Here is a 27,785-nt window from a genome sequence, read left to right on the forward strand (position 1 = left end):
ATATTGCCTATCTGCTCACTCCGCTGGCAACAAGTGCGCCTTAATATTAAAGCCTTTAAATAAGAATGATGGCAACGTTATATAAACTTTTTAAACTAGCCCAATTATGGCTATCTTTTTCGGTTTATTATTCTTAATGATTGTGAATGTTAAGCAAAAAAAAAAAATGTTTATATATGTATATATATAATATATATGCATACCATAATAAATACTTAGGAATATATATGTATTTACATATATTTTGGGCGTTTAACAAAAGGTTTTACACAACAACGAATTTATTTAATTTATACAACATTATTGTATAATTTCAAATACTTCCTAAATAAGGTTTAATTTTATACAGTTGTCCGATTCCCATCGCCACCAAGTTTTTGAACAATCTGAAATATAAATATAAAAAAATACAAGAATCAGGTGTTTTTCATGATTTGAAATAATTATTGAATCTAACGATATTTTTCATTTGAATTGCTGTTGGCCGCAATTCGATTCTGACAATTTAGTTGGCTGTACAGCACTGACACTTGAGTGTTTCGATTGTCAAGCAAAGCATATCGATATATTTTTTTTTAGGTGATTGCCATCACCAGTTTGTCAGCTGTCATACCTAAAATAAAGGGAAACTAGAGTCAAGCGAACGACTTCCTAAAATTACGATTTTTTATTAATCATGAGCAACTATATTGCTAGGAAGGGACCTTTGGTTTTCTGTAAGTATACCCTCATTCTACTAACCAATATATTGCGAAATCATAAAAGGCGCAACCTTAACCGCTGCGCATTTGGCTGATTACGTAAATTTGTAACACAAACTTTGCAATTCTACATTCCAGCTAACTTGGGAAAATGGGCCTACAATCTGTCTGGATTCAACCAATACGGTAAGCGCTAATTGGACCGCACAACTTATTTGAATGTTTAATGAATAATGCCATTTAAGGTCTGCACCGTGATGATTGTCTCTATGAGAACGAAGATGTTGCGGAAGCAATCCGCCGCCTTCCACGCAAACTGTACGATGAGCGCAACTATCGCATAATTCGTGCTTTGCACTTGTCCATGACCAAGACCGTTTTGCCTAAGGAGCAGTGGACAAAGTACGAGGAAGATGTCAAGTACTTGGAGCCCTATCTGAAGGAAGTGCAAAAGGAACGCGAGGAACGTGAGGATTGGAACAAGAATCACTAAAATTCTTCTCATTGTGCGGATTTGTAAATGTTGGAAAATACATAGATTAGATTCAAATTAAAACTATTCTGAGAAGAAATCATTAATTCATTGATAGCTATGGGCAAATTCGATGACATACATATATGTAGCTACAATTTATTTATAGGTATTAATTAAGTAAACTGTAATTTGGATGCAGGAGTGGGGCGAAAGAGAGATTCTATTGCTAACGCTTATAACGAATTTTGTGTCCTATGTAATACTGGCGAGTTCCTTCAGGCCGCACTTGGAATGTTAACTTATGTGTCGTTAGTCCGGTTTATCTTACCTTTTGCATAAACGGAAGATTGAATAATGATCCTAATATGGGCACACGGCCGAGGAAATTGATGGCTACAGGGAAGAAGCCACTGAAAAAGGGAAACATGAATTAGCACGTGCTCCGGCAGGGTTCATTTAGGTGTTTGTGTACGAACCTGAATAGTGCGAAAAATCCATAGGATTCAATGATCATGCCAATGATGGGGAATCCAAGCAACACAATAACAATTCCACCAAAAAAAGCTGTTGTCCCTTTGACTTTGTGGCGCTGAAAGAAAAAGCGAAGAGTTCGCTCAACGCCAATGACGCAGCCAAGGCCAGATATGAAGAGAATCTGTAATAGAAATGCAATTGCTATAATATCCATGCCATAGATTTCTTATATATGCAATATAGCCATCTCACGCACATTGCCAATGGCAAGCAAGCCTTTGTCAAATAAAAGCAACATGCCAAGAAATAAAAACGATATGCCGAAGCCAGCCAAGCCGATTCCAATTTCTGCAAATAGTGTGCAATAATTAATATGAGCTGTGTTAATATGCCAATAACGAATATAACTTATTGTCTAACATACTTTGGAGATCTGTTATTTCAATCATTCTGCTTTAGTTGGGATATTTATGCTTAAAAGGATAAAAAAGTGCATTGGGTGTATTCCACGTAAACACCAAATGTTTCATTATTATGAATATAAACAATCATCGCAGGGTTGCATTATCAAAATCAGTGTTGAGAAACACGCAAAAAAGAATGTCATACATACCTCGATTCCAATATTTAGACAATATTTATATCAATATTTTCAGTAAAAAACTATTTACAAACAAAATTATGCAATTGAAAGAGCTTGATCAAAAGATATTTGAAAATCCAGTTAACTGAGAAAGTCGATTTAATTTTAAGGTTCTTTCTTTTTGTTCAATAATCGTCCTAGGCATACAGCAAAATAAATGTTTAATGTGATCTAAAATTTGTTTCAACGCCAAAGAAATCGGCGCTATCTTGCCTCCGGCTAATCGACTAGGTATTTAATTCGTTTTCGATTGTTTGACAGATGGGCGATAAATAAATTTCTTACATCCCTAGATTCACACGCCATTTTTACAATAAAAAGTCAAGTCGAATTTTCGACTGACGCTGGTGTTGGGAAAGAGAAACGCAAGAAGTGAAAGAAGTTTGAGAAAAGTTAAATATTTTTCCCACAAAAAAAGCAATAAACTTATTCGTGTTTGAGTAATGGATCGTAAGTGGACAATAGCAAAATACGCTGTTAAAGTTGAAGAAAAATATTGAATGTGCAATTTTCAGGTGGCGGTTATGGTGGTGGTGGTGGCGGCGGCGGCGGCAGCGCCGGGCAGTATAATAACTTTGCTGTTCCTCCGCCAAATTACCAGCAAATGCCAAATAAAACTGGTAACTATAACGAGCCCCCTCCAAACTATAACAAGCCAGGTGGAGGTAAGTACTATTCAGAAGTTCAATCCAAATAGCTTCCAGCAAAACAACAATATTTTTCTTTAAGGTTATGATTCAGGCCATCGTGGTGGCGGTGGCAGCAGCGGCGGCGGCGGCGGTGGTGGCGGTGGATCATGGAATGATAGAGGCAATTCTTATGGGTATGTTATTATTATTATGATTCTACTAAAATACAATGGGGATAGTGTACAATGTGGCTACGAGTATTACAAATTCAGAGTGTGTTGCCAAATAAGAATTCCATTAGAACAAAAAAAAAAAAACAAACAAAAAAAAAAAAAAAAAAAAAAAAAAAAAAAAAACGAGCATACATACGAATACGTAAATACGAATACGTAAATATCGTAAGAGAAAAGAAAAGAAAAACGAACAAAATTTTGCAAATAATATACAATTTTTTTCTCAAATTGGACTCTGAATGAATTCGCCAAGAAGAAGCACAAAGAGAAAATATCCTTGTGAGTTTATCGTAATAAAGTAGAGCCAATTTTATTATTTATATATATATTATAAAGTCCATGTCGCATACAAATATGAAAAACTCGTATTATCGTGGTAAACAAGATAATGCAAAGACAATTAGATTCAAGCTGGTATTTCAGATGTAAAAATGATTATTTATTTTGTTCGAGCGCACATTGAACTATAATGATGTACATTTGGTCCTCACTAATGAAATGAATTATGTGTCCAAATTAAAACTAAAAGTACTAAGTACAAATATAATGACAACGAATCAAGGTGGTTTAACATATATATAGATCTCTAATTATTGTATGGTTGTATATCCAAGATATTCGAAAGCATAATATGCTGTCATCTACATAGTGTACAGATCGTTAATTGATAATTACAGAGTGATGAGGAGAGTAATTTACAATTCTGAATTGATCTGCGAAAGGTCTATCTGAATGTATACGTACTACTGATATCGACTAACATTTAATGAACTCTCATTTGTATGAAATGCTTTGATTTTAAGCTAAATTAAATGGTGAACGAAAACGATGATTTGCTCGATGCGACTTATAACAATATGATTTACAAATATAGCTCTCTCTCCCTCTCTCCCGAATTGTTGAGACGGACGCCCTCCAGCATTGAAAGGGATCGATTTTACTCGCTCTCTCATACGTTCTGAAATTGTCTCTCCCTCGCTCTCACTTTCTGAATCCAGCAAATAATTCATTATTTGAGCACACATTCTGCATATTTCGTATAGATCATCCATATAAAACTGCGTTATACTTTAAGCTTTTTAACAGATATTTAAGGAATTAATCATTGGCATTTGTAGTAGTTGAAGCCGTTTAAACCGCAACTGTTATACACAAAGGTGTTTGTATAACACTTGGGATGTTAAGTACTCTTTTAAACTTAGTCGTAGTCGCAGCAATCAATTGTCGATTTATCGATTGTCACATTCAAATTAGAACGTAACTGGAAAGTTGTTGTGTTTGCGCGCTTTTTGGATTATACAAAATAAAAAATATAAAGTAGTTTATATCGAATTCGTACATGTTTTATGTTAAAAATATAATGTGAAAAAATATATATATTTAGTATTTGAATATTACAATTTGTGTGTAATCAATGCCTAATCACAATCACAATAAATATAGTTATAATAAATGTATGTACATGTTACTAATAGTATGTTAAACTTTAATAATATTAACGATAAGTAGCAAAAAATAATTATTGAAAATGTATGTGCTTTTCTATTACTATGCAATTCCTATAAAAAAGAAAGCAAAAGTCGAGCAAAATGTTGTGTACGTCCAATATATTTAAGCTGTTTTAGTGAATTTGAATGATATTATATATAAAAATAGGGGTTATGTGTGTATATATAACATTGAAGAAATCAATTTCGTATTTTGGTTATTATAAAATGAAAACAAATGTAGTTTGGTTCGAAATATGTTTCATATATGTATGTTCATCATAATTTGGAATGTTTAAAAATGAATGCAAAATGTATCCATGCAGAGCCAAGAATAGATTAACGACGACTTACATCTGAACAAAGAAACAACAAATCATAACCAAAAATATAAACTTTTATACTTTTACAAATTATAATCATGTTATCTATAAGGACTATGTAATTTATAAGACATATTTGATGCGCGAAGGAAGCGTTAACTGTCTGCATGGTTACAGTGAAGCCTCGGTGCACCGATAAAGCTATATGCCTTAAATACGTTTTCTCTGACAAAATCCAGGCAAACGTCGCACATTATAATTGTAATATGTAAATTTGAGGGTGGCACAGATGTATTCAGCATTTGAGTAAAACTAATTACGTAGCTTTTAAAAGTTGTAAACATTTCTGTTCCAATGGATGATTATTTACCAGATCACTTCGAATGTCGCTGGATTATCGAATGCGCATCAAAGTGAGCTGGTAAAGATCATGAGACGCTTTTTTTGTATGTTTAAATAATTGATTTAGTTAACAGTACACACATACATATTTGCATGTATGTGTGTGTATATGTACGTATGTATGTATATAGTCACATGTTGTTGTACGATGATACTAGCGGAGACGTTCGTGGGCGTTAACTTCCATCATAATGCATTACAATCCAAAAACAAAACAAAAACAACCATCAAAATCCAAAAACATTAAATAAGTTATTCAATATCCTCTTTTAGAAATGGAGGCGCCAGCAAGGACAACTACAACAAAGGTAAAATAATGCAAAACAATTTGCAACCATATCGAGTAATGTATAACATTAATTTACTACAAATCAAACAACAAATTAATAATAACTATGCAAAAAAAAAAAAAAAAAAATCTAGAGAGAAGATGAGTAAAGATATTTCACTCGAAATTTCTGGTACTTAAGTCTAAAAAAAACGCGAAAGAAACGAAATAACAGGATAATACGAAAACAAAAATAACAAAAGTAAAATGAGTTCAAAGCTTCGTCATTTCGAGTTGTTTAGCTTCTATGCCAAACTGAGTGTTTAAGTGTGTATATTCGAACGTTAAACAATTAAGTTCAATATGTGGCCCGGGGTCATTGGGTCAAGGTTTACGTTTATCTTGGTTCTGGTCACTGATCACTGGTTTATCCTGCTTGCGAAATACATAGGGCTATTGGTATAATGTGTGTGTGTATGAGCATGCGTGTATGTGTGTGTGTGTGTGCGAGTGAGTGTACCTACGGTTGTGTGTTGCATCAATATATATATTTATATAATATTCCCAGCGACTTATCACATCTGTCTGAGACAGCAGCTCAACCTTAAATAATATCTATAGGTAATACGAGTAAACGTGAAGGTATACAACCTGAAATCGGTACTTATATATATATTTACAGTTCTAGAGGTGTTTCTGTTGAAATTCTGGTTTCAAATACAAAGTAATACCTTATAAGATTATCTATCTATCATCTAGATGAAGAGCAAGAGTTATCCTCCATATATTTATATATATATATATACTCTTAACTAGATATATATATAGAGTTTAAGCGAGTGTATGCACAGCGCTGTTGCTGCCCTAAAATTGATATGATGCGTGTAATGTTGTTACGAGTGTCCAGCAGTTCCACACTTCTATCGATCTAAGGGTTTTTCATCCGTTTCTGAACTTCTAAACTTGTCTATCGTTCGGCGGCCTTTCTAATGCGATTTTTCGTTTTGTAGGAGGATATGGTGGTAACAATAGCAGCGGAGGCGGCGGTGGTGGTGGAGGCAACGATATGATCACACAGGAGGATACCATCTTTGTATCGGGCATGGATCCATCCACCACTGAGCAGGACATTGAAACCCATTTCGGAGCCATTGGCATCATAAAGGCAAGTGAAGACAGCATATGCTTAGCATTGTAAATAACTAATCATTGTTGGTTACCGCTTGCAGAAGGATAAGCGCACCATGAAGCCAAAGATTTGGCTGTACAAGAACAAGGAGACGGGCACCTCGAAGGGCGAGGCCACTGTCACATATGATGATGTGAATGCGGCTCAGTCGGCCATTCAGTGGTTCGATGGCAACGATTTCAATGGTGCCCAAATCAAAGTCTCGCTGGCCCAGCGTCAGAACAACTGGAACAAAGGCGGCGGCGGCGGCGGTGGTCGCGGCGGTTTCGGTGGACGCAATCGCGGTGGCGGTGGCGGCGGCGGCGGCGGTGGTGGTGGTCGTTTCGATCGCGGCGGAGGCGGCGGTGGCGGTGACTTCGATCGTGGCGGCGGCGGCGGTGGCCGTGGTGGCGGTCGTTTCGGTGGCGGCGGCGGCGGTGGTGGCGGCGGTGCCGGTGGTAATGTCCAGCCTCGTGACGGAGATTGGAAATGCAGCAGCTGCAACAACACAAACTTTGCTTGGCGCAACGAGTGCAATCGGTAAGCCGGCGCAAATCGTGACGCATTGCATCATGGACTCAATGAAACTCTTTTATTTTAGCTGCAAAACACCAAAGGGCGATGATGACGGCAACTCTGGTGGCAATAGTGGTTATGGAGGAGGCGGCGGCGGCGGTGGTGGTGGCAGCTATGGCAATATGAATGATCGTGGCAATGATCGCGGTTCCGGCGGTGGCTACCAAAACAGAGACAGAGGCAGTGGTGGGGGCGGCGGTGGCGGTGGATACTCACGCTACGGCAATGACAATGGTGGCGGCGGTGGTCGTGGTCGCGGAGGTGGCGGCGGCGGTGGCCGTCGTGATGGTGGCGCCATGCGTAACGACGGTGGCATGCGCTCTAGACCATATTAAGGATGCTGCATGCCATGCAAAACTATTTTTTCTAACTTACGTATTAATTATACTACATAGCAAGTACTCAATTTTAAATGTACTTTTATATTACGCTCCACTCTCTTTTCCCTGACCACCACCACCCACCCCCCCTTCCCTCACAACCTCACCAGTCAAAACAACAACTGCAACAACAAACAAACAAAACAACCAAAATGCAGATCGTGCATTCAAGTCATTTATCCATTGATTTCCGATTTCAGAACTTGTTACAAACTGTAGCATTTTATCACTCGTTTTGACTCTAGCATATTATAATATGTATATGTAATCTAATTTTACAAACAAAAAACAAAAACATAATTGTAATAGATACATACAAATAAAAATTAATGAAAACAAATTATATGTATATGATTTACAATATGGGCTCAGTGTTTCGGTTTCTGAAAATAAGTTTAAAGAGAGCCAAGTGGATTTTAAAGCAATCCGCTCAAAATATCTCGCACGTACTAGAGAGAGACGGATATACTGAGGATGGATATGCTTAGAGAGAGAGAGAAATAGAAGGATGAATATACTTAAAGAGATGCATATACTAGAGAGAGCGAGAGGTAGGTATATTCTAAGAGAGAGTAAGCGAGAGAGAGGGGCATACTTATAGAGACAGAAAGAGAGCGAGAGGGAGGAATATACTTGAGAGAGTGAGATGGAGGAAAATGCGTACAAATCAGAGCGAGAGGTAGGCATATACTTATAGAGAGAGCAAGAGCAAGCAATATGCTTCGAGAGTGAGAGGGAAGCAATAACAAAATAGAGCGGGACGAAGGTATTGCACCTAAGTTGCTAGGTCTAAGTCAACATGAGCTTCCTGTTGCAATATTAGACGCTCCTGCACATATTTGATCAAACTCAGCAAATTATACATACATATGCTCAATGTCAACTCCGTATATATACTTACATATGCATGAACTGAGTTCCACATAAAAATAAAAACAATACCAAATAAAATGTGTGTAAATTTATCATTTCAAAGTTCAGTTTTAATGGGACATTAATAAACTATTATTCCTGATGAGCTGGCTCTCGATTAATATGTATTTATTTATAGTTAAACGGTGCCACTAACTGGCACGCACACTGAGAGAAATTTGATTTGGAGTGTTAGCAGCGTCATAAAACAGACGATTAACATTTGACTTGAATTTTATAAAATTTTAATAATTATATTTAAATGAATATACATTTGTAATATTACAGTTCATCTTTTTCCAGCAAGGTATAACGGTGTTTCGATGGACCCAGTTCCTTAAATTTAGACTCGGGCGGCGATGTACCCTTACCATTGTCCGACTGGATTTCATTACTTGTGGGATCCGGCCCATAATGAAACTCTCTGCAATTAAAAAGTTATTAGATATTTCTAAAGGCTTATAAAGCTCATCAATTATTGCATACCTGTGCAGTTTCCCACTGTAAAGATCCTGCAAGAATTGCTTTAGCTTGCCGGGCGTATACATATCATTGAAGTGGGGGAAGAGGTACATGTGCTTGAACGAGTCGATGGCTATGACCGGTAGATCATCTTCGGATTTGCCCAAGTGGTGTAGCGGATGCGCAAACCGTTTGCCGTCCGCGGTTAGGAAATTGACATTCTCTGCATGGAAGAAACACAGATGGTAATTGATATAGGAGATCAAATTAAATGTCAAGCAAACGTACGCTTCTCATCCATCAACTGTTGCTCGATGATTGCTTTGTAATCTTTAATGGAATTCAGGTCATCGGGCTTATAGAACAGAATAAGGAACGGCAGCCCTTCCTCCGTTAGCTCCTCAGCGGTCTCGAATGTGATCTCCCTGACGAGCGGCACACATTTCTCCTGTATCCACACCTTCAGCTCATCGAAATTGGACAGGCTGCCCGTATAGGTTTCATCATTTTCGTGCGACAAGGCCACATCTGGTCTGAAGACGATAATGGGTGTGCCTAAAAGAGTTAAATTGCATTAGTTAATTGTGTGAATACAACCCAGTACTTCCGACACTTACCAGGTGGATGCATTGCCTGCGATGCTTCACCGAATCCAACATGAAATTGGCAATCCTCCTTGAGGTTGGTGGCCACCTTGCGGAATATATTATATTCGGCTTGATCGCGCCTATCGAAATAGCCTATAATACTACGCTTCTTGGAGTCCAGATTCTCCAGATCCTTCAGCGATTTGAACTCCTTGATGGGGTCCTCCAGCTGTTTCTTGACAAACTCCAAGAACGCCTCGGCCGACCGCTGGCCCCGATACTCCCGCTTGCTCAGCTGTCCATTGCGCACAATCTTCAGTGTGGGATATTTGCTAATGTGGAAACGGGAGGCAATGGCCGTCTCTCGATCACAATCCACTTTGCCTAGCACCACCTTCCCAGCTTCCGGGAATTCCGCTTTAATCTGTAATTTATTTGATTGCACATAAATGAAATATTCAACAACAACAGCAACAACAACAAGAATTCTACATTTTTCGTTAGTTTATACAGCTTGAATTGAGATAACATGCGCCTAATTTAAACAACAGACGAAATTCCCCAGAAAAGACTAAAATGTTTTGTGCTCCACATATTTTTGTTAAAATTCTTCTTCTGTTTTTTCCTCCAGCTGTTTCATTGTTTATGCCCAAACAGCTGCAAGCCAGTCAGGCAGGTAGCATATATACTTCAATTCACTGTATATATTCCGAGCTATTGACGAACTTTTTGAGCAGACCTCGCGTGCATAAACAACTATTACTATCAAATTATCAAATTTAGCTTCCCGTATAGTTATATGACGTTTTCTAAGGCTTTATATTCGCTTATATTTATATTTATATTTATGTTTATAAAATATAAATTATATATAATTTGACTATCGCTTACCTTATCCGCCGCTTCATTGAAAATTGGCGCTAAAATATTACTAAACCGACACCATTCCGCATAAAAATTAAGGAAAACCAATTCGTTAGACGCTGCAAAAAAAAAAAAAAAATAAAAATAAAAAAAAATAAATAAAAAAATAAAAAAACAATTAATTATTATTAAATATATTAAATAAATTATTTACATATTTATAGTACATATAATGTATATACACTTCGCGTCATCAGGTTAGCGCCCCCCTTACACTCATTTTCTTTTACGTTTTTCTCTTTGCCTATTGCACGCAACTTCTTAATTTTTTTTGTATTTCATTATCATCATATGAGATGTCTCTCATACCAAAAAAAAGCGCGAGTAAAAACCCGTTATGTTTTATTTTCTATTCTTCTCTATTTTCGCAAAAAATGTGTGCACTTATTTTGCGTCATCAGATTAGCGCCCCCAAATGCAATTGTAATTATCTTGCTTATTTTGGCAATTACACTCACCAAATTTTTTGTGAAGCTCAAAGCATTCAATATATTTATAGTATGGGTAAAGAAACAGTTTTATCTTTGGTTGAAAATCAAAGATTGAGGCATACTTCGAATCTAGACTATGCAACCATAAAATTGCTGAAAAAACAGGAAAAAACAGAAAACTAAGTGGCAATTTTCTTACAAATAGGGAAAACTATGGAAAAAACTATATAAGCGGCAATAATCAAGCGATTTCAGAAGGAAATAGAAGAGCATTAGTTCGGGAAGCTTCGAATTTCCATGAATCGACCACCAAGATTAGGGATAAAATCGGTGTTAAGACGAGCTTATCAACGGTCCAAAGAGCAATAAGGAAAGTTAATTACCTAAAGAAATAGAATGTAAAAAAAAAGACACCAGTCGATATGCTGAGAAAAGAAATACGCATTAATTTTGGCCGGGCGAACATGACGTGGTCTATCCAATGGCAGCATGTTGGCTTTTCTGATGAGAAAAATTGAATTTGGAAATAACTGATGGCTAAATTTATTATATCCATACCCTACGCATAGAAGAACATTATTTGGAACGGTTTCCAAGCCGTTGCGGCGGGGGGGTGGTGTGGCATTGATGTAGGGTGCAATATCTTACTACAGCGCTTGTAAGCTTCAATTTTTGACATCGCGCATGAACGCATAGGACTACAACACCGTGTTTAAAATTGCGGCTCCGCATATCTATAACCTGTCTGAAAACCGGCTTTAGATTTCCCAGCATGATAATGCTCCAAATCCAAATCCAAATCCCTGAAGTCCTGGATTCAGGGCCAAAAAATTGATCTCATGGAGTGGCCACCATACTCACTCGACCTTAATATCATTGGAAACGTCTGGGGATGGTTGGTCAGGAAAGTATATGAGTCCGGAAAGCATTATAGTTCAAAGACAGAGTTAATCGAAGGTACTGAACACGCTTGGCCAACCATATCCTTGAATAATATTGAACAACTTTATAATTCCACTCCTAATCGAATTTTTGAAGTAATTTCAAACAAAAAACGGCACTACGCACTACTAATATTACTTAAAAATAATAATAGCTTAAAATACGGTGTTATTTTTGGTCATTAACTTAAATAAATTGAATTTAGCGCAGGGGGCGCTAATCTGATGACCAAATTTTTGTTACATGTTTTTTGTACATTTTACAAAAAAAAATTATTTAAAAATAATCCTTATTGTTACAGTAGCCATTCTTTTTGTATTTTAAAGATAAATAAATGGAGTATAATGTAAAAAAATTTCAAAGATGGAGCTCTGATAGTTTAGATTTTATTTAGCTTTGAGGTTGAGTGTAAAGGGGGGCGCTAACCTGATGACGCGCAGTGTATGTATATATTTTCACAATCTCGTGACTACAAAATCATATTGAGTCAGAAATTGTTTAATTTTCTTTAAACTAATTTTTTTTTTTTTTTTCTTAAAAGTTATTAGATGCCAGCGTTATCTTTATCTATATATTGGTCCCGAAACAGTTCCACTAGACTGTTACTCTGATCTTCGTTTACCGTGCTCCCACAGCAGCATTCTTTTTATAGATCTTCCATCATCAATCAATTGTAAAACAATCCTGGGATTATTTTGTTACATTATTTGATTAATGATGATAGAAATCCTGTTTTAGTTTTTCCGATCGTATTAGATCGTTTGTTGTATTTTTAATTATTCTCTTTATCATGCATTCTATTTTTCCTTTCTCTCCTTTTTCTACTTTCTTTTAGTCTTCACTTTTATACTTTCTCCATTTTTTAATAATCATACTTCAGATTTTTTAATAAGTACTTTTTGAATTTCCTTTAACACTCTAAAACTTATCAGATGATAGCTTTATCAATAACGTTTCTAACTGTTAAGACAACAATATAAAATTGCCAAAGAAAATATAAACATTTATGTATTTTTAACAATTTTTGACTACATAAGAAGGAAGTCAAGAATTGTAGAATCTTTGACAAGTTGCTTCCCTTAAAGAATTGGAAAGCCAGTAGGTGACAACTTTATCTAAAAGATAATAGGAATGAGAGTATATACAGATATACATAGATACATACATATGTACACAATATTCTGTCTGTATTGTAACACATTAAGAGAGTAGCAGCCTGTCTGGACCAACAGCAATTAATCTTATCAAGCCGTGGAAGAGCGTGTAATTGTGCCTATCAGAGTTTTCTATGCTTATTAACTGATAAGAATTACTATTAGCAATATTGGTAACAAATGGGAAATGTTAGTTGGTTAGGCCTTTCCCTATTCGGCGCAAAATATTGGCAAAAACACACATTAAAGGACACCGCATTGCAGCTGATCATGCAGCAAAGTTAAATTAAAGCTCTAGCTATATATTTACATATAGCTCGTATGCTGTTTACCTGTGCTCACTCGAATGTCAAATTGACTATGACTAATTACAGTTTATTGAGTTTTGTGAGCGTAACGACTATATTTCTGGAGCAGCATACCACCACGCTGGCAAATTCTGTGAAATTTATCGAGCTTCAGATTTTCAATTTGTGACACGTCAAGCGACACTCACACACGCACGCGCCGAAGCTCGCGCGTGTGTGTGAGTGCGTGTGCGTGAGCCTGTTTGTATGTATGCATGCGTATTGGTGCACCAGCTGAGTTATTAAGTAAATATGCTTGGATGCGAATATGTGTGTATGTATGTAGGTATATATGTAGTCCATGCGGCTTTTAATGCACTTGCTCTAGCTATGTTTATGTTGCAGCAGGTGCTATCATTATCGGCTTACCTAATGTCATATCAATATTTTCACTGGTCAGGGGCAACGCACCACCAGTCGCATCTGTTGGCTGGTAAAGGACATGTAGAACCTGAAATTAGCATAAGGCAGAAAACAATAACCACTCATTCATTAGTTGATCATATTCCAGTGAGCTCGAATGTGTATTGATTCACAGGTCATTTGTCACATGTAGCTTTGGTCATTGGCCACTGATCATTGACCAAACAAGCTTGGGACATTTCCACGTCTTAGCCGGCCGACTCACCGTCGCTCTGATTCGAGCGGGTGCGGGTAGAACACGTCGACTTACCGCAACAATGGCTAAGCAGGAGACCAGCAATGGCTTTATGGATTCGGTCATGTTGGTGCTGTGGGCGGCAGGCTGGGCCAATATTTATAAACTACTGAAAACTAATTTATTTAATTTTAATTCACTTTTACATTAGGTGGAATGAAAACGCAGTCACGACGTATATATATAATAATTATAACAACTTCGTTGATTATCGTATAGTGTTGGTTAATGCCTGAAAATAGAAGTACCCATGCAGAAAAGTATTCGTTTCGTGTAACGATTATTTCCCAGTCGTGACTACACAGGCTGATTGATTATTTATGTTTATTCCAATCAAAAAATACAAGTTATGGTTAATAAAAGGTCGTCATTACATTTTAAGCTTAATAAAAATAAATAACAGGCTTAAATAAGTGCCTACTTGTAAAATTAAATTTAAAAATAAAATAAGATTATTAAAATTATTAATATAAAATTAATTGATAATTTTAATAATCTTATTGACATAGAAAACCCAATTGGGAGACAAATTTAGAGTTGGGGCAGCCAATTCAAACTGTCAAAGTCAGTTCGATAACGATTAAAAAGTATTCGATTTTTGTAAGTGACAGAAGTAGTCGGTTTGTTAACGAATACCTATTTATATGTATGTGAATTATTGTACATCGACATATGTATAAGCAACAATATCTGCGAATCTTTGTTTATAATAGCTGACGTTTATGGAGTTTATGGTGCTAAATAAAGAGGAAAACCGCAATACGGGTCATTTGATTTTAGTGCAAATATCAGGAAACTAACCACAATTGTTATCTGAAGGTGTTCATCGCAGCAATGTATGTATGTTTGTATGTTTGTTTTGGTGTTTTTGTTTTATAAATATTGTGGAATCGCATACATATATGTATGTATACTCAAGCGCAGGTTTAAGTGTTTGTGTGCTGGTGCCTAATTACTTTGTTTATAAAACATATTTATTTATTTTTTTTCCTTTTTTTTTTTTTTTTTTTTGCTTGGCATATGTGCAACGGCAAGGACTCAGCGAAAATCCAAATAATATTGTTAAAATAAAGTTCACCAATATGCAATGCACATATACATACATATATATGCATGTATGTGCATAATAGAACGCTGCGTATTATACGCAATTGTATTAAAATGTATGTGTGCATTTGTACAAAAGTACATATGTATGTATGTATATATGCGTACCTACATATATACTTATTATCTACACTGGCAACCACCACACACAAAAAATTGTATTTGTTCATATCTAGTATAACTGCTAATAAGGTGTTTGGATGTTTGAAACATTTTGCATTTAATTGCTTTGCCTTGAGTTCTCGTTTCGAGATATATATATATGTATGTATGTCCATACGTATGTATGTACAATTGTGTGTGCGTGTGTATATATATAGATGCATGTTTATATGTATGCTACGTCCTGTTTAACTGGTGTCATAAACGCATAAACAATTTATGTACGAAATTTTTCCATTGTTGCGCTACAACAATTAATTTAAATAGTAACCCTGAGAGGATCTCAGGTGTTCGAACTCGCGCTCTATATGTATATTCATATGTCTTATGAGTCTTAAACACATACATATGCATGCTTGTGACTGTTTGCATTTGTGTGGGGCGTGATTGTGTTTGTGCACTAATTGAATCTTTTATTGCAGTCGCAACACATGATGTCAGATGGATCGCCGCCCCCATCGATTTGTTTCATTCGAGCCGCGGAATCATATCCAAAATCACAAATGGAGAAGGAAGACTCGCAGCTGTCGGTTCCCTTTCAAGAGCGTAAGTTGATTAAATATATATTATTGATACATGAATAAATAATATTGAATTTCCGATACAATAGTTTCCGGCGAGTCAACCAAATACCTGGGCCGCACCGACGATGGTGTCCTAGCTTTGTCCAATTACCGCATATGCCTCTCAAAGAAATCAACGAATGAAACTTATGTGCCGCTCGGATTGATTGAGTCGGTGCAGGTGCGTGATCCCTTCCAGTTGATTGTCAATTGCAAAGATGCCAGCACCGTCCGCTGTTCGTTTCCCACGGCGGAGCAGTGCCTGGAGTGGCAGCGCCGCATTCAGCTGCTAATTGGTGTGCCCGAAACGCTTGAGACAATGTTCGCATTTCCATTTTACTCCTGGACATGCGACATTATTGGGAACAAGGAGCGTGCCGCTCTAACCAACGGTAACAGCAACGGCAACGGCAACTTCAGCTTCAACAAATCAACACCAGCGCCTGATAGTTCAAGTCTGCAGATGGCAAGCGAACATTTACATCGCTTACAGCGGGAAATCCGGTATGAGAGCGACTTCAAGAATGAGGTTGCACGGCTGGGATTCGATTTGAAGGGATCGTGGCGCATCTCGACGGCGAATGCTGACTTCAAGCTCTGTCCATCGTATCCGCAAAAGCTACTTGTTCCGTGTTGCATTACCGACGAAATGCTCCACAATGTTGCCAATTTTCGGGGATCGCGACGATTGCCGGCCGTCGTCTGGCGCCATCAGAAATCTGGCGCAATTCTGGCCCGATGCAGTCAGCCGGAGGTCGGCTGGCTGGGCTGGCGAAACTACAAGGATGAGCAGCTGCTGAAAGCGCTTGCTGATGCCTGTGCCTTCGATCGAGGTGAGCATGCGCGACGACAGGCCAAGGATGCCAATGGAGAGGCTGGATCCTCGGGCAAGAGCTCTCCCTCACTGGAGGATTCCTCACACGAGGAGCTTGCCTTAGATGAAATCAGGGTAAGCTTAAGTTGAATTTCACCATCGTGTCATCCCAAGTGAAGAACAAGAAATACATATGTATATATATATATATATATTGTTAATGCCACATAATCAACCATTAATCAGCACTTTCAATTATATTTTTAGAAAATTCTTATCGTCGATGCACGCAGCTATACGTCGGCGGTCACAAATCGGGCACGCGGCGGCGGCTGCGAATGTATTGAATACTATCCATGCGCCGAAATCGAATTCATGAATCTGGGCAACATACATGCCATACGAAAGAGTTTTCATGCCGTTCGCCAGCTATGTGCATCTTCACCCGACGATCCTAAGTAATTATCTATACATAGATTATAGCAATGTGTACTTAATAAACTTCTACTTGACAGTTGGTTTGGGCAATTGGAGAAAACGATGTGGATGCAACATCTGTCGGGTCTGTTGGGCGCCACAATGACTGTCGTGCATACGATTGAGAAGAATGGTCGTCCAGTTCTGGTGCACTGCTCCGATGGCTGGGATCGCACGCCCCAAATTGTGGCAACGGCCCAACTTTGCCTGGATCCATTTTATAGAACAGTTGAAGTAGGTTGAAACATTAATAGATCCCCCAATGGTTACATTAAATGTCTATAATTCTAGGGTTTCCGTGTTCTGGTGGAGCGTGAATGGCTAAATTTCGGGCACAAGTTTGCGGATCGATCCGGTAATGGTCCCAATTCGGATGAGGTGAATGAACGTTGTCCAGTGTTTCTGCAGTGGCTCGACCTGGTGCACCAAATACACAAGCAATATCCGTGCAGCTTTGAGTTCAGCACGGGTTATTTGGTAAGCAGATTGGATTTGCTATGAACGAGCCATTGACTAATTGAGCTATAATTCATATTTTCAGATAAAACTCGCCCAGCACTCACTGTCATGTCTGTTTGGCACGTTCCTATGCAACTCACTGAAAGAACGAATTGAGAATTCGGTATTCGACCGAACATTCTCTGTCTGGCCATTCTTAGCCGAAACGATGTATAGAAATCCGCTCTATAAACACGAGACTGAAAAGGTGAATTCAACTGCAATTAATTATCGAATCGCTTGAGTTTCCAATTCGTTCATTTCAGGTACTTTGGCCGGCGCACAATGTGCGCTATTTGCACTTCTGGTCCGATGTATATCTTGGCAATTTGGGCAATAAAAACGGCACCGATCTTCCCTTACAAAGCAATGAACGGCAAAGTGTTCACAGCGTGAATGGTATATGGAGACAATGTCTGAATATTATTATGCTTAAAGTTGATATATATTTGTTTATTTTAGGAGCGACAGTGAAAACTCGTTCGACAGAAAACATCGCAACAAATGAGCTGTCACAGAGTACGATATCGAGAAGATCAAGTGATCCCAATCTGACCGTGGATCCAATGTACATATATATCCGATATAATATTGCTGAGCAATCATTAATCAAGTTCAATATTTGCAGTGTAACGGAGGGAATCAATTTGAGTGCGAGCAGCAATTCCATGTTTGACATTCGGCTGGAGCCAAAGGAATGCATAATCGATGCGAAATCAGATGTCAAATTGGACAGCGATTCAGTTGATAGTCCAAAGCTGGCGGAGCATGCACAAAACGGTTCCGCCAAATTGTTAACTGAATTCAAAAACAATGACCAAAGCACTACAGCAGTTCAACGTGATAGATTGAGCGAGGGTTCTGCATCCATAAATGGCAAGATCACCATTCAGCGCATGGACTCCAAGCCCATTGACTTAGCAATACATACCCCTTGTGATTCCCCAAACGGTTTGTTAATTAGCTAAAAGTCAGTTGCCTTATCTATTAATGATTAATTGAAATTTTCGAATATTTAGACTATGCTCCCTCCATCTGTGAAAGCTTTAGTGATAAGAGCCAGACTCTGTGTCAGAGTGGTGGCCAAATCGATACTAGTACGGATACCTTAATTCCTATAGAAGCGACACAGCAAGAGACGCTTGTGGTGTCGCAAGATCCAATTAAAGACAGCGACGTGCCTTCAGAACAAGATGCCGATGTCATACCTCATGAAAAAAAGACCGAAGCAACGACCGTTGCGCATACCAATAAAATTAGTCAAAGCTATAGCAATTTGCCTCGAGTTCACATCAAGCCCAACAATCTGAGATACTTTCAACAGAACGCCAGCGCAGCAGCTTTGGAGAGAAGCAATGCATTCGAGCAGCCGTTGGAAGGCCACAAGACAGCGAACGGGGAGAGCAGCAAGGAGACGAATGCAACAAAAGATATTTTAAATGGAACAGTTACCTTAAACAATGGCAGCAACACCAGCGAATCCCTGCCGCTATCGCCTGAGCATCACCGATGCAATTCTCAAACGCATAATATGTTTGCGCCCTTTGATGAGTCGGCGGCAAGTAGAAGAAACACGCTCTGGTCGAATCTCAATCGGGAGCATACGCATTCGAAATATGCAGAAAACGTTAGGTAAATATCGGAAATGAAAACTCATTAAATAAAGACAATTAATGCATTTCTATATATATATATATTGCAGTGCACTTAACTTCCCGGCGTCTGGACTTATATCATTGCCTCCGACCCCGCAAGGCTCGCAAGAGCGAACACAGTTTACAATATCCTGCCCAGATGGCCTGTCCCATGGCTTAAGTGAACAGAACATACGCCTACATCAGATCGTTCAAGAGCACAAGGTTCTCATATATATATATTTCTATGGCACTTGAATGTAATGCAAATCGCTAATCTAAATATTATTTCTATTGCTCCAGCTACGCGAGGAAGTCCTTTTGCGCGAAATTCACGGAATGCGATTGGCGCTGCTGCAAAAAGGTTGTCCGAGCTGCAACAGCGTCGTATCGACAAATGTGGAGCATGTAATTATGTCATTAAATGTTATATAAATTCCATATGAATTACGCACAACAAATTTGCAAACATAAAGAAAAACAATATTATGGATTGCCAAATGTTTGTAAATTTGTTCATATGTTTATCCTAAACTGAACACAAAATGAGATGAATATATCCAGCCATATCTGCACACTTACCACATGTCATGTCATCAGTTCAACTCTGGCTGGATAGTTTCGAGACATACTATACTATATATAATATAGAATTGCATAAATCTAGGCTAAACCCTTTAGATTTAAATGTTGAATTCGGGGCAACGAAATTGTCATGTGAATGGTTTGTGTTGTTTTTCGTTGTTTGGTCTAATTATTTACATTTCTTTAGGAAAACGGATCGGATATTGTTGAAAATGCATCAACATGTTCATGGGAAGCCGTAGAAGAGCGTAGTGGTCCATCATCGTATGCCACATCCACGATACAAGAGAAAAAGGCTTCCAGTGTCCTCTGGGTGCCCGATCATGCCGTTTCGCGTTGCTCGAATTGTCAAATTGAGTTCTGGCTTGGACGAAGAAAACATCATTGTCGGTGCGCATTTCAACATATTCTTTTTAATTTGTCCTGTACCTGTATCTGTATTGTGTTCATAACATCTCTTAGTTACCTTAGCCACACACACACACACACTTACTCTTACTGTATGGGCCAACAGCCATTTCTAAGCAATCAATCTGGCAGCAGTTCGTAACTAATATCTTATCTTATCTATGTACTATATTATTATTCTATTTTTACCATACTTTACTTTCATCATCAGCAAAGCTTTTCGCTCAATCATTAGTTTGCTATCATAAGGTCCTTTATTTGTTGCTGCTTTATTCTTTCTAGCATTGGTTCGCAACGAGACGACGATGTCAGATTTGAAGATAGTGAAAGTAAATTGCAAATAAATACGGAACTAATGTCAGATTGGCTGTGATAAATATTTGCTCATTTTGTAACAAACTCAGATTAACATATCGTATTCAAAGCTAAATATGGTTGTGTTCAATTTGCGATTGTTTTTCGATTAAGCAACAGAATTAACACGTCTATTTCAACTAGTATATTAACAATTTCGATCCCGATCAATATCAAATGAAAAATTCTCCATTATCTCTCGTTTCAGATCATGTGGCGAAATTTTCTGTGCTGACTGCTCTGAATTCTGGGCGCCTTTACCATACGAAAAGCTTTTTAATCCAGTAAGACTTTGCGGCTCCTGTTATACGACCGTTACGGCACAAGTGCACGATTGTAGCGTTCCTTCCACGACAAATTCAAATGCAAGTTCAAATTTAAATACAAATTCGATGGCAATTGCAATTGCAATTGCGAGCGATGGGGCTACGCTGAAGCCGGCTGCAAGCTCTCAAGAGTAGTTTTCCACTAGCTTTAGGACTCTGACGTTGAAACAATATGTAAATATAATATACTCACATATTTATTGCATATATATAAATGTTAACACTATTATAGCAGAAAGAATTATATAAAATAAACAAATTGTGCGCTCTTGTAGAAGAAACACACATGAAATTATACAAAACACATTTTGTTAGACATCTATGTGGATATATATATATATATATATTATATATGTTATATGGACACAATTGTAAATTCAAATACCAAACTAAAACAATTATAATAATAATAATAACAAAAACAATGTTTTTGACTTGTGGTTGAGAATTGCATAAAAGAGAGAGCTTTATGCAAGGAGCGATCAAGAGAGAGAGAGACATGTTTATCATTTAACAGGTTATCAATTTTTTTTTATGTACATCAATTATATTACATATAAACACAATCAACAACAAAAACATATTAGACGAGCTTTCCGTTTTGAGTATTTTCGAGTATTCCCGCTCGTAGGCTACTCGCTCACTCTCTAGCTTCTACGTGATGATGAGGTAGTTTTGGCGGCAATTTATAGGGTCGTATATATTTGATATTCGTTTTGAGCGTTTGAGGCATTGCATTGGATAGCAGGCAGCGCAGAAAGAAATATGTCAAGTAGCCCGTGACTCCCCAGATGCGTAGCTCATCCACCACAAAGACGGGATTACTGTAGCCGCTACGAAATTGCGTGTGTCGTGCGACTGCTGGAGAGATTAGCGTGTTGATCGGTATGCTGAAGGCCTCCTCCACTTCGTCCAGGTTGAGTTTCAGCTCGGACACATGAAAATCGGGCACCACGCCCACAACTGGTACGATGGCGGCGGTGCGTGGTAATATTATGGGACTGGCTTCTCCCCAAATTTGGATGCGTTCTCGTGGCAGACCAATCTCTTCCTCTGTTTCGCGCAGTGCACAATCAACATAGCTCTCGTCAGTCTCATCCCTTTTGCCTCCCGGAAATGATATCTGCAGACTGTGGCTACGCAAGTGACGTGAGCGGCGGGTATACAACAGTGAAATTTCATTCCTATGTGATTTGAGTTTTATTAAATGCCTGATGAACCAATCGTAAATATATTTACTTACGTGTCACGCTCCTGGCATAAAGCTATTAGTACCGAGGCTGAGCTTTTCTCATTCCTGTTGTGCAGCAACATTTTAGGACGAGAAAAAGGCGGCAACTTGCGTAGCAAATCCAAACAGCGTTGTCGCTGCTCATCGCCCAGAAGTACCGAAAAATCGTCCGCTGTTAAAACTTTTACGTTGGCAGCTGTTGCATTTCTACTCTTGTTTCTCGTTTGAGTACATATTAGTTGCTGCAGCCGACGACTCCTTGTCAGAGAGCCCATGACGTGAGCTTTGGCCAGGCATATTTCCGCAAGAATCATGAACTAATAGGTGAATAGGGGAGAGTGATGTAAACAAAACCGAAACGGATTTGAACTTTGTATTTCCATCTGCACGGTCAGCTGTTTTTGGTTCAATCTGTGATGGGCGCAATGCAAAATTCTATCGCATAAAACACCTATCGATATTCGTTTGCTTAATAGGTGAATATTTGTTGTGTACTCTATCGATATGTCGTCGAGGCTTACATCTCTAATCGGCAAGGCTTTTGCATAAGCGTAAGTTAATAACAACATAGAATTCGGCAATTTTTTAACAAAGCTCATTAAGGCCGTTAGGAAACTAATACGCACTTGACGCGCGTGCGTACAGAGTAAGCCATTGTCTTCATCGTACACAGCTAAATAAATTTGGCAGTGGTGTTTCATGCATTTTCATTACGTAACCCAAGAAAACAAATAATAAAATCGCAGACTTTTAACACGTTCTTGTTGTTGCACTCATTACTTGTCTGTTTACAGTTTCATTCGCATTGACCAAGACACATACATATGGGCAGTAGCATCATCTCGCATCTGGCGCGAAAGTACGGTGCAGTGATATTCTTTCCAACTGTTACAGTCGGCTCCATTTACGCTGATTGGTCCCATACACGCGAGTGGAAGCGCCAACAAAATTTAGCAGCACAAAGCGCGGCGCTGAAGAGTCAAAGCTAAGGGCATAAACAAATCATCAACATTAAGGATGGTTCTCGGTCTGGACAAACGTGCCTTGTGGGCAGCACTGCCTCTGCTTGGATTTGCGATCGGCCACTTCTTGGACAAGAAGGAAACGGAACGCATGACCATGTTCCGGGATAAGAGTGCCCTCTATGGCCGCCCTGGCAGCGAGGACAGGCCACCGTCTTGGTGATTAGGCATTAGAATCACAACTAATTTTTTTTTCTTCTCACTGTCGTTAAAATAAACTGTAATATGGCTATGTGAAATGTTCGAAAATGTGATCTATGGCTTATTAAGTGGAATTTTTTTTGTTACGTGTGTGTGTGTACCTGCACCTCTGGCAGTGTATGTCCAGAAACCCAGAAATCATTACAAACCAATCTGGCTGACCTAACATCTTGCGGTGGCTTCTACCAGTGCTGACAACTTTTTAGCTGTAGCGGGATAGCAATAGCAGCTATTCTAAACTTGTCTAGAATTGTGGAAAATCATGCTAGATTTTGTATAATGAGTTATTAAACTTCAGTATTTAGTTCAGCGTCAGTTTCTTACTTTCTAACGTTAAGAATTAAAAACCGCTAAAAGTGATTCAAACTACCGCAGTTTGGCTTTTTTTTTCAAATACGCCACTTCTACTGCTAGCCAGATTGGACAGCAAGCTAAAGGATTTAGCAACACTGGTTTGTGCACAAACAATGGTAAGCAATAAACACAAACCGCGGACCGTGGGCCAGTCGTAGCGAGATTTGTTTGTTAAGGATTACGTCGCTGCCTGTTTCTTTTGGCCATTGTTTGTTTTAGACATGAAAAACCATAAAACCATCAACACACGGGCCAACGATAAGCCCACAGATAACTCGTTTACTTAGTCTTCTACCTGGTACTGACACGCACACACGAATGGGAACGAAAATCGCAGCTAGCATAAATATTGCAACGTACGCAAGCGAGATAGCACGAGCATGGTGTTTTTATGCGCAAAATCCGTTAGGATTTAAAGCGGCTCGAGTTTTGCTGAATGAAAAATATCATATTAAAATTCATAATAACTAAGCTCACAAATAGAAATTTTCCAATGTATGTGTGTGTGTGGCTATGTAACATAATCCGCTTGAGCGGCGCAAACGCAGACACCGAGCGAAACAACAGACGCACAAATTGAAATACCAATGTAACAAAACTAATTTATTTTTATGGTCACCAAGCATAGACAATTGTTAAAATTGCGGGCGTGCTGAGCCAAAGGACCTATGTCCTTAGACATAGCCATCAATGCACATCCAACGGTTTTTATTTTGTACACAGGCTCAAGGCAACAGAGCGACGGCGCAGCGTGCAAGATTTGCAAAGTGTGTACTATTGTCGCAGTCGTGCCCTTCTCTCTCTCTTTTTCTCTTCGTGTGTGTGTATGCTTGAGTGCGACAGCGATAGCAGCAACCTTCTAGGAACGTAACAAGATATGCAACTAGTGATGAGCAGCGCTGTGATTTTTGAAGGCTCACCACGATACGCGACTATTGCTGTGACTATTGTTTATGTACGTGTGTGAGTGATTTTTAATGATTTGCTGAATAAAGTTTAACTCCGATAGAGCTAGATACTATATTTACTTGCATTATTATTATTGTTTGTTGCTATTTAATACTATACTTATAACATATTTATTAATGCATATTCTTAGCCGTGATTTTTCGGTGTGTGTCTGCGCTTCCTTCGGTCACAGTAACACGTCCACGCCTGCCGCTCATCTCTAATGTGTAGGCAGTATGCAACACTTGTTTGGTATACGTGCTGTTGTTGTTTTTCGCAGGTAAAATTGTGTGTGTGGGTGCGCATGCGATGTGTGTCAGTATGTGTGTGTGTGTGCGTGCGTGATTTTGCCGAAAAACTTGTTTGCAGGAGCAAAGCCATGAAATCAGTTAGTTTTCGGTATTCAAAGCAAACAGAACGGGAGCACGGAGCAGTAGAAATTGAAAAGTGGAAAGAGTTTTTGAAATAAACAAATAGCAACAGCTCCTCTACTGGAAATCACAGCCCCAAGATGAGCAAAGAGCAGCAGGTCGAAGGTGGCGACTCGGCAATGAAATCCACCTCAGAGTTTGCAAACAAGACGCTGCAGGATTACGAGGTGCTGGCCGTGATGGGCAACGGAGCCTTCGGCACCTGCTACAAGGTGAAGGATAAGACCACTGGCGTGCTCTACGCCTGGAAGGGCATGAACTACGATGAGCTGGACGACGAGAAATGTGAATCTCTTATATCCGAGATAACTGTGCTTCGACAGCTGCAGCATCCCAATATTGTGCAGTACTATCATCACCTGGTCAATCGCGAGGCCAAGTCCATTTATATTGTGATGGAGTGCTGCGACGGCGGTGATCTCGCCCAGCTCATACAGCGTGCCCGCTCACAGCGGAAGCGTTTCGAGGAGCCGTACATCTGGCGCGTGCTCTTCCAGCTGTGCCGTGCACTGCAGGTGTGCCACAACAAGATACCCAGTGGAACGATTCTGCATCGGGACATCAAGCCGGCGAACATCTTCTTGGATGCCTGTGGGAATGTGAAGCTCGGGGATTTTGGCTTGGCGCGTGTCCTACGGCGCGATCAGAGCTTTGCGGCCAGCTTTGTGGGCACGCCGCACTACATGAGCCCGGAGCTGGTCAAGGGCCGGCAATACGACCGCAAGAGTGACGTCTGGGCTGTGGGCTGTTTGATTTACGAGCTGTGCGCATTGCGTCCGCCGTTCCGTGGACGCGCCTTTGAGCAGCTCTCGGAGAATATCGCCCATGGCCAGTTCAGCTGCATTCCGCCGGTCTACAGCGCCGATCTGCAGTCGATAATTGGCTTTATGCTGGCCGTGGATCATGAGCAGCGTCCAGGCATTGAGGTAATCACACGACATCCACTGCTGGTGCGGAACATCAACCAATTGCCAGCTGAGTTTCCGCGCCTCGTGGATGCTGGCGAGGATTTCCAGTTGCCCGGTGCGGGCAAGCTGTTTCCCGACTCGCCCGAGCTGTCCAGCACGCTCTTCACGGAGCAGTATAGCTTCAATGAGGGCTACGGCCAGCGGCGTCTGAGCGTCACGGGCGTCTTTACGCCCGATCTGCGCAACGAGCTTTTCTACTCGGCTAAGCGTCGCATCTTTGGCAGCAGGCAGCTGCTCAAGTCGGATCCATCGCTCTACGAGAGCATCAAGCGTGAGCATAGTCCGCAACGCATCACCCAGAACATATTCGATGAGGCGCTGCAGAAGCGTATGCATGCCATACGGGCTCAGGAGTCGCTACTGGAGCAGCGCGCGAATGAGCTGGCGGCGGCCGAGCAGCGCGTGAAGGCAATGGAACGCGAGCTGCGGCTTAAGTTGGAGCAGGTGGAGCAGCAGGCGCAGGCGCAGGTGCAGGCACAGGCACAGTCACAGAAACTGTGCACTTGCCAGATGGTGCCGCCCGTGCCGCCACGCAAGCCGCTGGCCAAGCACCACGATGACACCTATTGCAGCATTGAGCTGAATGAGACGTCGCCAACGGTGGCCAAAATGAATCTGGCCCTGATGACGGCGCCCAAACAGCTGCAGCTGCAGAGCCAGAGCAGCACGTTGCGCAAGGTCACGTTTCAATCACCGCCCAAGTGCAGCAAGTTTGGGCCGGAGCAGTCAGCTGGTGCTGCCCCTGCTCCCCCTGTGCTGCCCATGCAGACGAGTGTCTCCAGCAATGAGTCTGCCCAGAGTGAGGCCTCTAGCACGCGTCGCAAGTCCATTTTGTCTCTGTTCGGGCTGAGTCGAGTGAGCAAGGCGCCGGCCAAATCTACAGCAGCAGCTGCAGCTCCAACTCCAGCTGCAACCACGCAGCAGCAGCGACGCCCGCCCTTGGCTGTTAAGCTGCCAGCTACGCAGCAACTGCCGTCCCAACAGCAGCAACAGCAACAACAACAACAGCAGCAGTTCAACAACATGTGGACCAAGGAGCAAAAGCGCGCAGCCTTCGATCTGCTGGCGGCCATGAATGCTGCGGAGAAGGATTCAGCCAGCGTGGTGGCCGCGCGTCGTCAGCAGCTGCGGCAATCGGTGCGCGAGCGCAACAGCAGCATGCAGCGCAATCGTGCAATGCGACGTTCCCTCGTTCTGACAGCTGGCGGAGCACAGCCGAAACCATTAATGCTTGGCTCGCGTGAACAAATGTTGATTTAAGTTGCAATCGAGGAATCCGTTTCGAGTGACTGAAGGGGGCACTCAAAGTGGCCCGCCTTGTGATGTGGACTAAGTACCAATTTTTTTGTCAATCTTTTTTTTTTTTTTTTAACTACAATCTTGTTCCTACTTTATGTTTAATTCGTGTATTTTATAGTTGTAAGCAAATACATACATATATGCAATTTACAATATAATAAAAAAATTAATTAGCCGTTAGAATTGAATTGCTTGTGCAGGTCAGATCGATATATATCGGAAGTAGG

General features: G+C 40.0%; 9 protein-coding genes across 16 annotated transcripts; 6 read left to right on the forward strand and 3 right to left on the reverse strand.

The window, feature by feature from the left end:
* Nucleotides 1-263: 263 nt before the first annotated feature.
* On the reverse strand, nucleotides 264-2,453 carry LOC108619619 (vesicle transport protein GOT1B). Its single transcript, XM_018016299.2, has 6 exons — nucleotides 2,264-2,453; nucleotides 2,075-2,123; nucleotides 1,907-1,998; nucleotides 1,653-1,831; nucleotides 1,505-1,586; nucleotides 264-386 (listed from the first exon to the last, which is right to left on the reverse strand). Exons 2-6 carry the CDS (start codon nucleotides 2,097-2,099, stop codon nucleotides 342-344), a joined length of 423 nt encoding a protein of 140 aa, XP_017871788.1. The 5' UTR covers nucleotides 2,100-2,123; nucleotides 2,264-2,453; the 3' UTR covers nucleotides 264-341.
* On the forward strand, nucleotides 556-1,257 carry UQCR-14 (Ubiquinol-cytochrome c reductase 14 kDa subunit). Its single transcript, XM_018016300.2, has 3 exons — nucleotides 556-716; nucleotides 840-887; nucleotides 947-1,257. The coding sequence occupies exons 1-3, from the start codon at nucleotides 677-679 to the stop codon at nucleotides 1,192-1,194; spliced, it is 336 nt and encodes a 111-aa protein (XP_017871789.1). The 5' UTR covers nucleotides 556-676; the 3' UTR covers nucleotides 1,195-1,257.
* A 112-nt stretch (nucleotides 2,454-2,565) lies between the features above and the next one.
* Nucleotides 2,566-8,099, forward strand: caz (FUS RNA binding protein cabeza). Of its 2 annotated transcripts, XM_018016296.2 has the most exons (7): nucleotides 2,566-2,743; nucleotides 2,809-2,958; nucleotides 3,023-3,116; nucleotides 5,641-5,675; nucleotides 6,646-6,800; nucleotides 6,865-7,343; nucleotides 7,405-8,099. In XM_018016296.2, exons 1-7 carry the CDS (start codon nucleotides 2,737-2,739, stop codon nucleotides 7,712-7,714), a joined length of 1,230 nt encoding a protein of 409 aa, XP_017871785.1. In that variant the 5' UTR covers nucleotides 2,566-2,736; the 3' UTR covers nucleotides 7,715-8,099. The 2 variants fall into 2 exon arrangements, with proteins under 2 accessions (XP_017871785.1, XP_017871786.1); XM_018016297.2 differs by lacking the exon at nucleotides 5,641-5,675.
* An 800-nt stretch (nucleotides 8,100-8,899) lies between these two features.
* Nucleotides 8,900-14,413, reverse strand: ERp44 (Endoplasmic reticulum protein 44). The gene is made up of 7 exons (XM_089475116.1): nucleotides 14,192-14,413; nucleotides 13,888-13,969; nucleotides 10,612-10,703; nucleotides 9,751-10,144; nucleotides 9,422-9,688; nucleotides 9,158-9,356; nucleotides 8,900-9,095 (listed from the first exon to the last, which is right to left on the reverse strand). The coding sequence occupies exons 1-7, from the start codon at nucleotides 14,240-14,242 to the stop codon at nucleotides 8,954-8,956; spliced, it is 1,227 nt and encodes a 408-aa protein (XP_089331242.1). The 5' UTR covers nucleotides 14,243-14,413; the 3' UTR covers nucleotides 8,900-8,953.
* A 359-nt stretch (nucleotides 14,414-14,772) lies between these two features.
* LOC108619865 (phosphatidylinositol-3,5-bisphosphate 3-phosphatase MTMR4) lies at nucleotides 14,773-21,406 on the forward strand. Of its 5 annotated transcripts, none has more exons than XM_089475111.1 (14): nucleotides 14,773-15,016; nucleotides 15,868-15,991; nucleotides 16,056-16,957; nucleotides 17,090-17,280; nucleotides 17,338-17,533; nucleotides 17,591-17,776; nucleotides 17,841-18,005; nucleotides 18,064-18,365; nucleotides 18,426-18,748; nucleotides 18,817-19,429; nucleotides 19,500-19,656; nucleotides 19,735-19,839; nucleotides 20,204-20,406; nucleotides 20,987-21,406. In XM_089475111.1, the coding sequence occupies exons 1-14, from the start codon at nucleotides 15,011-15,013 to the stop codon at nucleotides 21,237-21,239; spliced, it is 3,726 nt and encodes a 1,241-aa protein (XP_089331237.1). In that variant the 5' UTR covers nucleotides 14,773-15,010; the 3' UTR covers nucleotides 21,240-21,406. The 5 variants fall into 5 exon arrangements, with proteins under 5 accessions (XP_089331237.1, XP_089331238.1, XP_089331236.1 ...); XM_089475112.1 differs by having other exon boundaries at nucleotides 14,773-15,012; XM_089475110.1 differs by lacking the exon at nucleotides 14,773-15,016 and having other exon boundaries at nucleotides 18,064-18,196; nucleotides 18,260-18,365.
* Nucleotides 21,407-21,606: 200 nt separating this feature from the next.
* LOC108619869 (mitochondrial coenzyme A diphosphatase NUDT8) lies at nucleotides 21,607-22,708 on the reverse strand. The gene is made up of 2 exons (XM_018016668.2): nucleotides 22,348-22,708; nucleotides 21,607-22,288 (listed from the first exon to the last, which is right to left on the reverse strand). The coding sequence occupies exons 1-2, from the start codon at nucleotides 22,647-22,649 to the stop codon at nucleotides 21,745-21,747; spliced, it is 846 nt and encodes a 281-aa protein (XP_017872157.1). The 5' UTR covers nucleotides 22,650-22,708; the 3' UTR covers nucleotides 21,607-21,744.
* A 59-nt stretch (nucleotides 22,709-22,767) lies between these two features.
* Nucleotides 22,768-23,337, forward strand: LOC108619871 (uncharacterized). Of its 3 annotated transcripts, XM_089475117.1 has the most exons (3): nucleotides 22,869-22,886; nucleotides 22,939-22,981; nucleotides 23,130-23,337. In XM_089475117.1, exon 3 carries the CDS (start codon nucleotides 23,160-23,162, stop codon nucleotides 23,322-23,324), a length of 165 nt encoding a protein of 54 aa, XP_089331243.1. In that variant the 5' UTR covers nucleotides 22,869-22,886; nucleotides 22,939-22,981; nucleotides 23,130-23,159; the 3' UTR covers nucleotides 23,325-23,337. The 3 variants fall into 3 exon arrangements, with proteins under 3 accessions (XP_017872159.1, XP_089331243.1, XP_089331244.1); XM_018016670.2 differs by lacking the exon at nucleotides 22,939-22,981 and having other exon boundaries at nucleotides 22,768-22,886; XM_089475118.1 differs by lacking the exon at nucleotides 22,869-22,886 and having other exon boundaries at nucleotides 22,912-22,970.
* Nucleotides 23,338-23,352: 15 nt separating this feature from the next.
* On the forward strand, nucleotides 23,353-23,606 carry ND-MNLL (NADH dehydrogenase (ubiquinone) MNLL subunit). Its single transcript, XM_018016669.2, has one exon. It carries the CDS (start codon nucleotides 23,353-23,355, stop codon nucleotides 23,518-23,520), a length of 168 nt encoding a protein of 55 aa, XP_017872158.1. The 3' UTR covers nucleotides 23,521-23,606.
* Nucleotides 23,607-23,747: 141 nt separating this feature from the next.
* Nek2 (serine/threonine-protein kinase Nek2) lies at nucleotides 23,748-27,735 on the forward strand. The gene has a single exon (XM_018016664.2). The coding sequence runs from the start codon at nucleotides 25,372-25,374 to the stop codon at nucleotides 27,517-27,519; it is 2,148 nt and encodes a 715-aa protein (XP_017872153.1). The 5' UTR covers nucleotides 23,748-25,371; the 3' UTR covers nucleotides 27,520-27,735.
* Nucleotides 27,736-27,785: the final 50 nt, after the last annotated feature.

This window comes from Drosophila arizonae, chromosome X (assembly GCF_054131065.1).
Source record: "Drosophila arizonae isolate 15081-1271.41 chromosome X, UAZ_ARI_1.0, whole genome shotgun sequence".
Classification (NCBI taxonomy): Eukaryota; Metazoa; Arthropoda; class Insecta; order Diptera; family Drosophilidae; genus Drosophila; species Drosophila arizonae.

What these genes read in the sequence shown, in the direction of transcription:
- UQCR-14 (XM_018016300.2), top strand. Translation starts at nt 677, where the DNA reads ATGAGCAACTATATTGCTAGGAAGGGACCTTTGGTTTTCT. An exon ending in GAAGGGACCTTTGGTTTTCT is followed by an intron (nt 717 to 839) that starts GTAAGTATACCC and finishes TCTACATTCCAG; the next exon opens with CTAACTTGGGAAAATGGGCC. An exon ending in GTCTGGATTCAACCAATACG is followed by an intron (nt 888 to 946) that starts GTAAGCGCTAAT and finishes ATGCCATTTAAG; the next exon opens with GTCTGCACCGTGATGATTGT.
- LOC108619619 (XM_018016299.2), bottom strand. Translation starts at nt 2,099, where the DNA reads ATGATTGAAATAACAGATCTCCAAA. An exon ending in GCTTGCTTGCCATTGGCAAT is followed by an intron (nt 1,832 to 1,906) that starts GTGCGTGAGATG and finishes TTTCTATTACAG; the next exon opens with ATTCTCTTCATATCTGGCCT. An exon ending in GGATTTTTCGCACTATTCAG is followed by an intron (nt 1,587 to 1,652) that starts GTTCGTACACAA and finishes TCCCTTTTTCAG; the next exon opens with TGGCTTCTTCCCTGTAGCCA.
- caz (XM_018016296.2), top strand. An exon ending in CTATAACAAGCCAGGTGGAG is followed by an intron (nt 2,959 to 3,022) that starts GTAAGTACTATT and finishes TTTTTCTTTAAG; the next exon opens with GTTATGATTCAGGCCATCGT. An exon ending in GATAGAGGCAATTCTTATGG is followed by an intron (nt 3,117 to 5,640) that starts GTATGTTATTAT and finishes ATCCTCTTTTAG; the next exon opens with AAATGGAGGCGCCAGCAAGG.
- ERp44 (XM_089475116.1), bottom strand. Translation starts at nt 14,242, where the DNA reads ATGACCGAATCCATAAAGCCATTGCTGGTCTCCTGCTTAGCCATTGTT. An exon ending in CCTGCTTAGCCATTGTTGCG is followed by an intron (nt 13,970 to 14,191) that starts GTAAGTCGACGT and finishes TGCTAATTTCAG; the next exon opens with GTTCTACATGTCCTTTACCA. An exon ending in GCAGGCAATGCATCCACCTG is followed by an intron (nt 9,689 to 9,750) that starts GTAAGTGTCGGA and finishes TAACTCTTTTAG; the next exon opens with GCACACCCATTATCGTCTTC.
- LOC108619865 (XM_089475111.1), top strand. An exon ending in ATAAACACGAGACTGAAAAG is followed by an intron (nt 18,006 to 18,063) that starts GTGAATTCAACT and finishes CGTTCATTTCAG; the next exon opens with GTACTTTGGCCGGCGCACAA. An exon ending in AAATATGCAGAAAACGTTAG is followed by an intron (nt 19,430 to 19,499) that starts GTAAATATCGGA and finishes TATATATTGCAG; the next exon opens with TGCACTTAACTTCCCGGCGT.
- LOC108619869 (XM_018016668.2), bottom strand. Translation starts at nt 22,649, where the DNA reads ATGATTCTTGCGGAAATATGCCTGGCCAAAGCTCACGTCATGGGCTCT. An exon ending in TTATGCCAGGAGCGTGACAC is followed by an intron (nt 22,289 to 22,347) that starts GTAAGTAAATAT and finishes CAAATCACATAG; the next exon opens with GAATGAAATTTCACTGTTGT.
- LOC108619871 (XM_018016670.2), top strand. Translation starts at nt 23,160, where the DNA reads ATGGGCAGTAGCATCATCTCGCATCTGGCGCGAAAGTACGGTGCAGTG.
- ND-MNLL (XM_018016669.2), top strand. Translation starts at nt 23,353, where the DNA reads ATGGTTCTCGGTCTGGACAAACGTGCCTTGTGGGCAGCACTGCCTCTG.
- Nek2 (XM_018016664.2), top strand. Translation starts at nt 25,372, where the DNA reads ATGAGCAAAGAGCAGCAGGTCGAAGGTGGCGACTCGGCAATGAAATCC.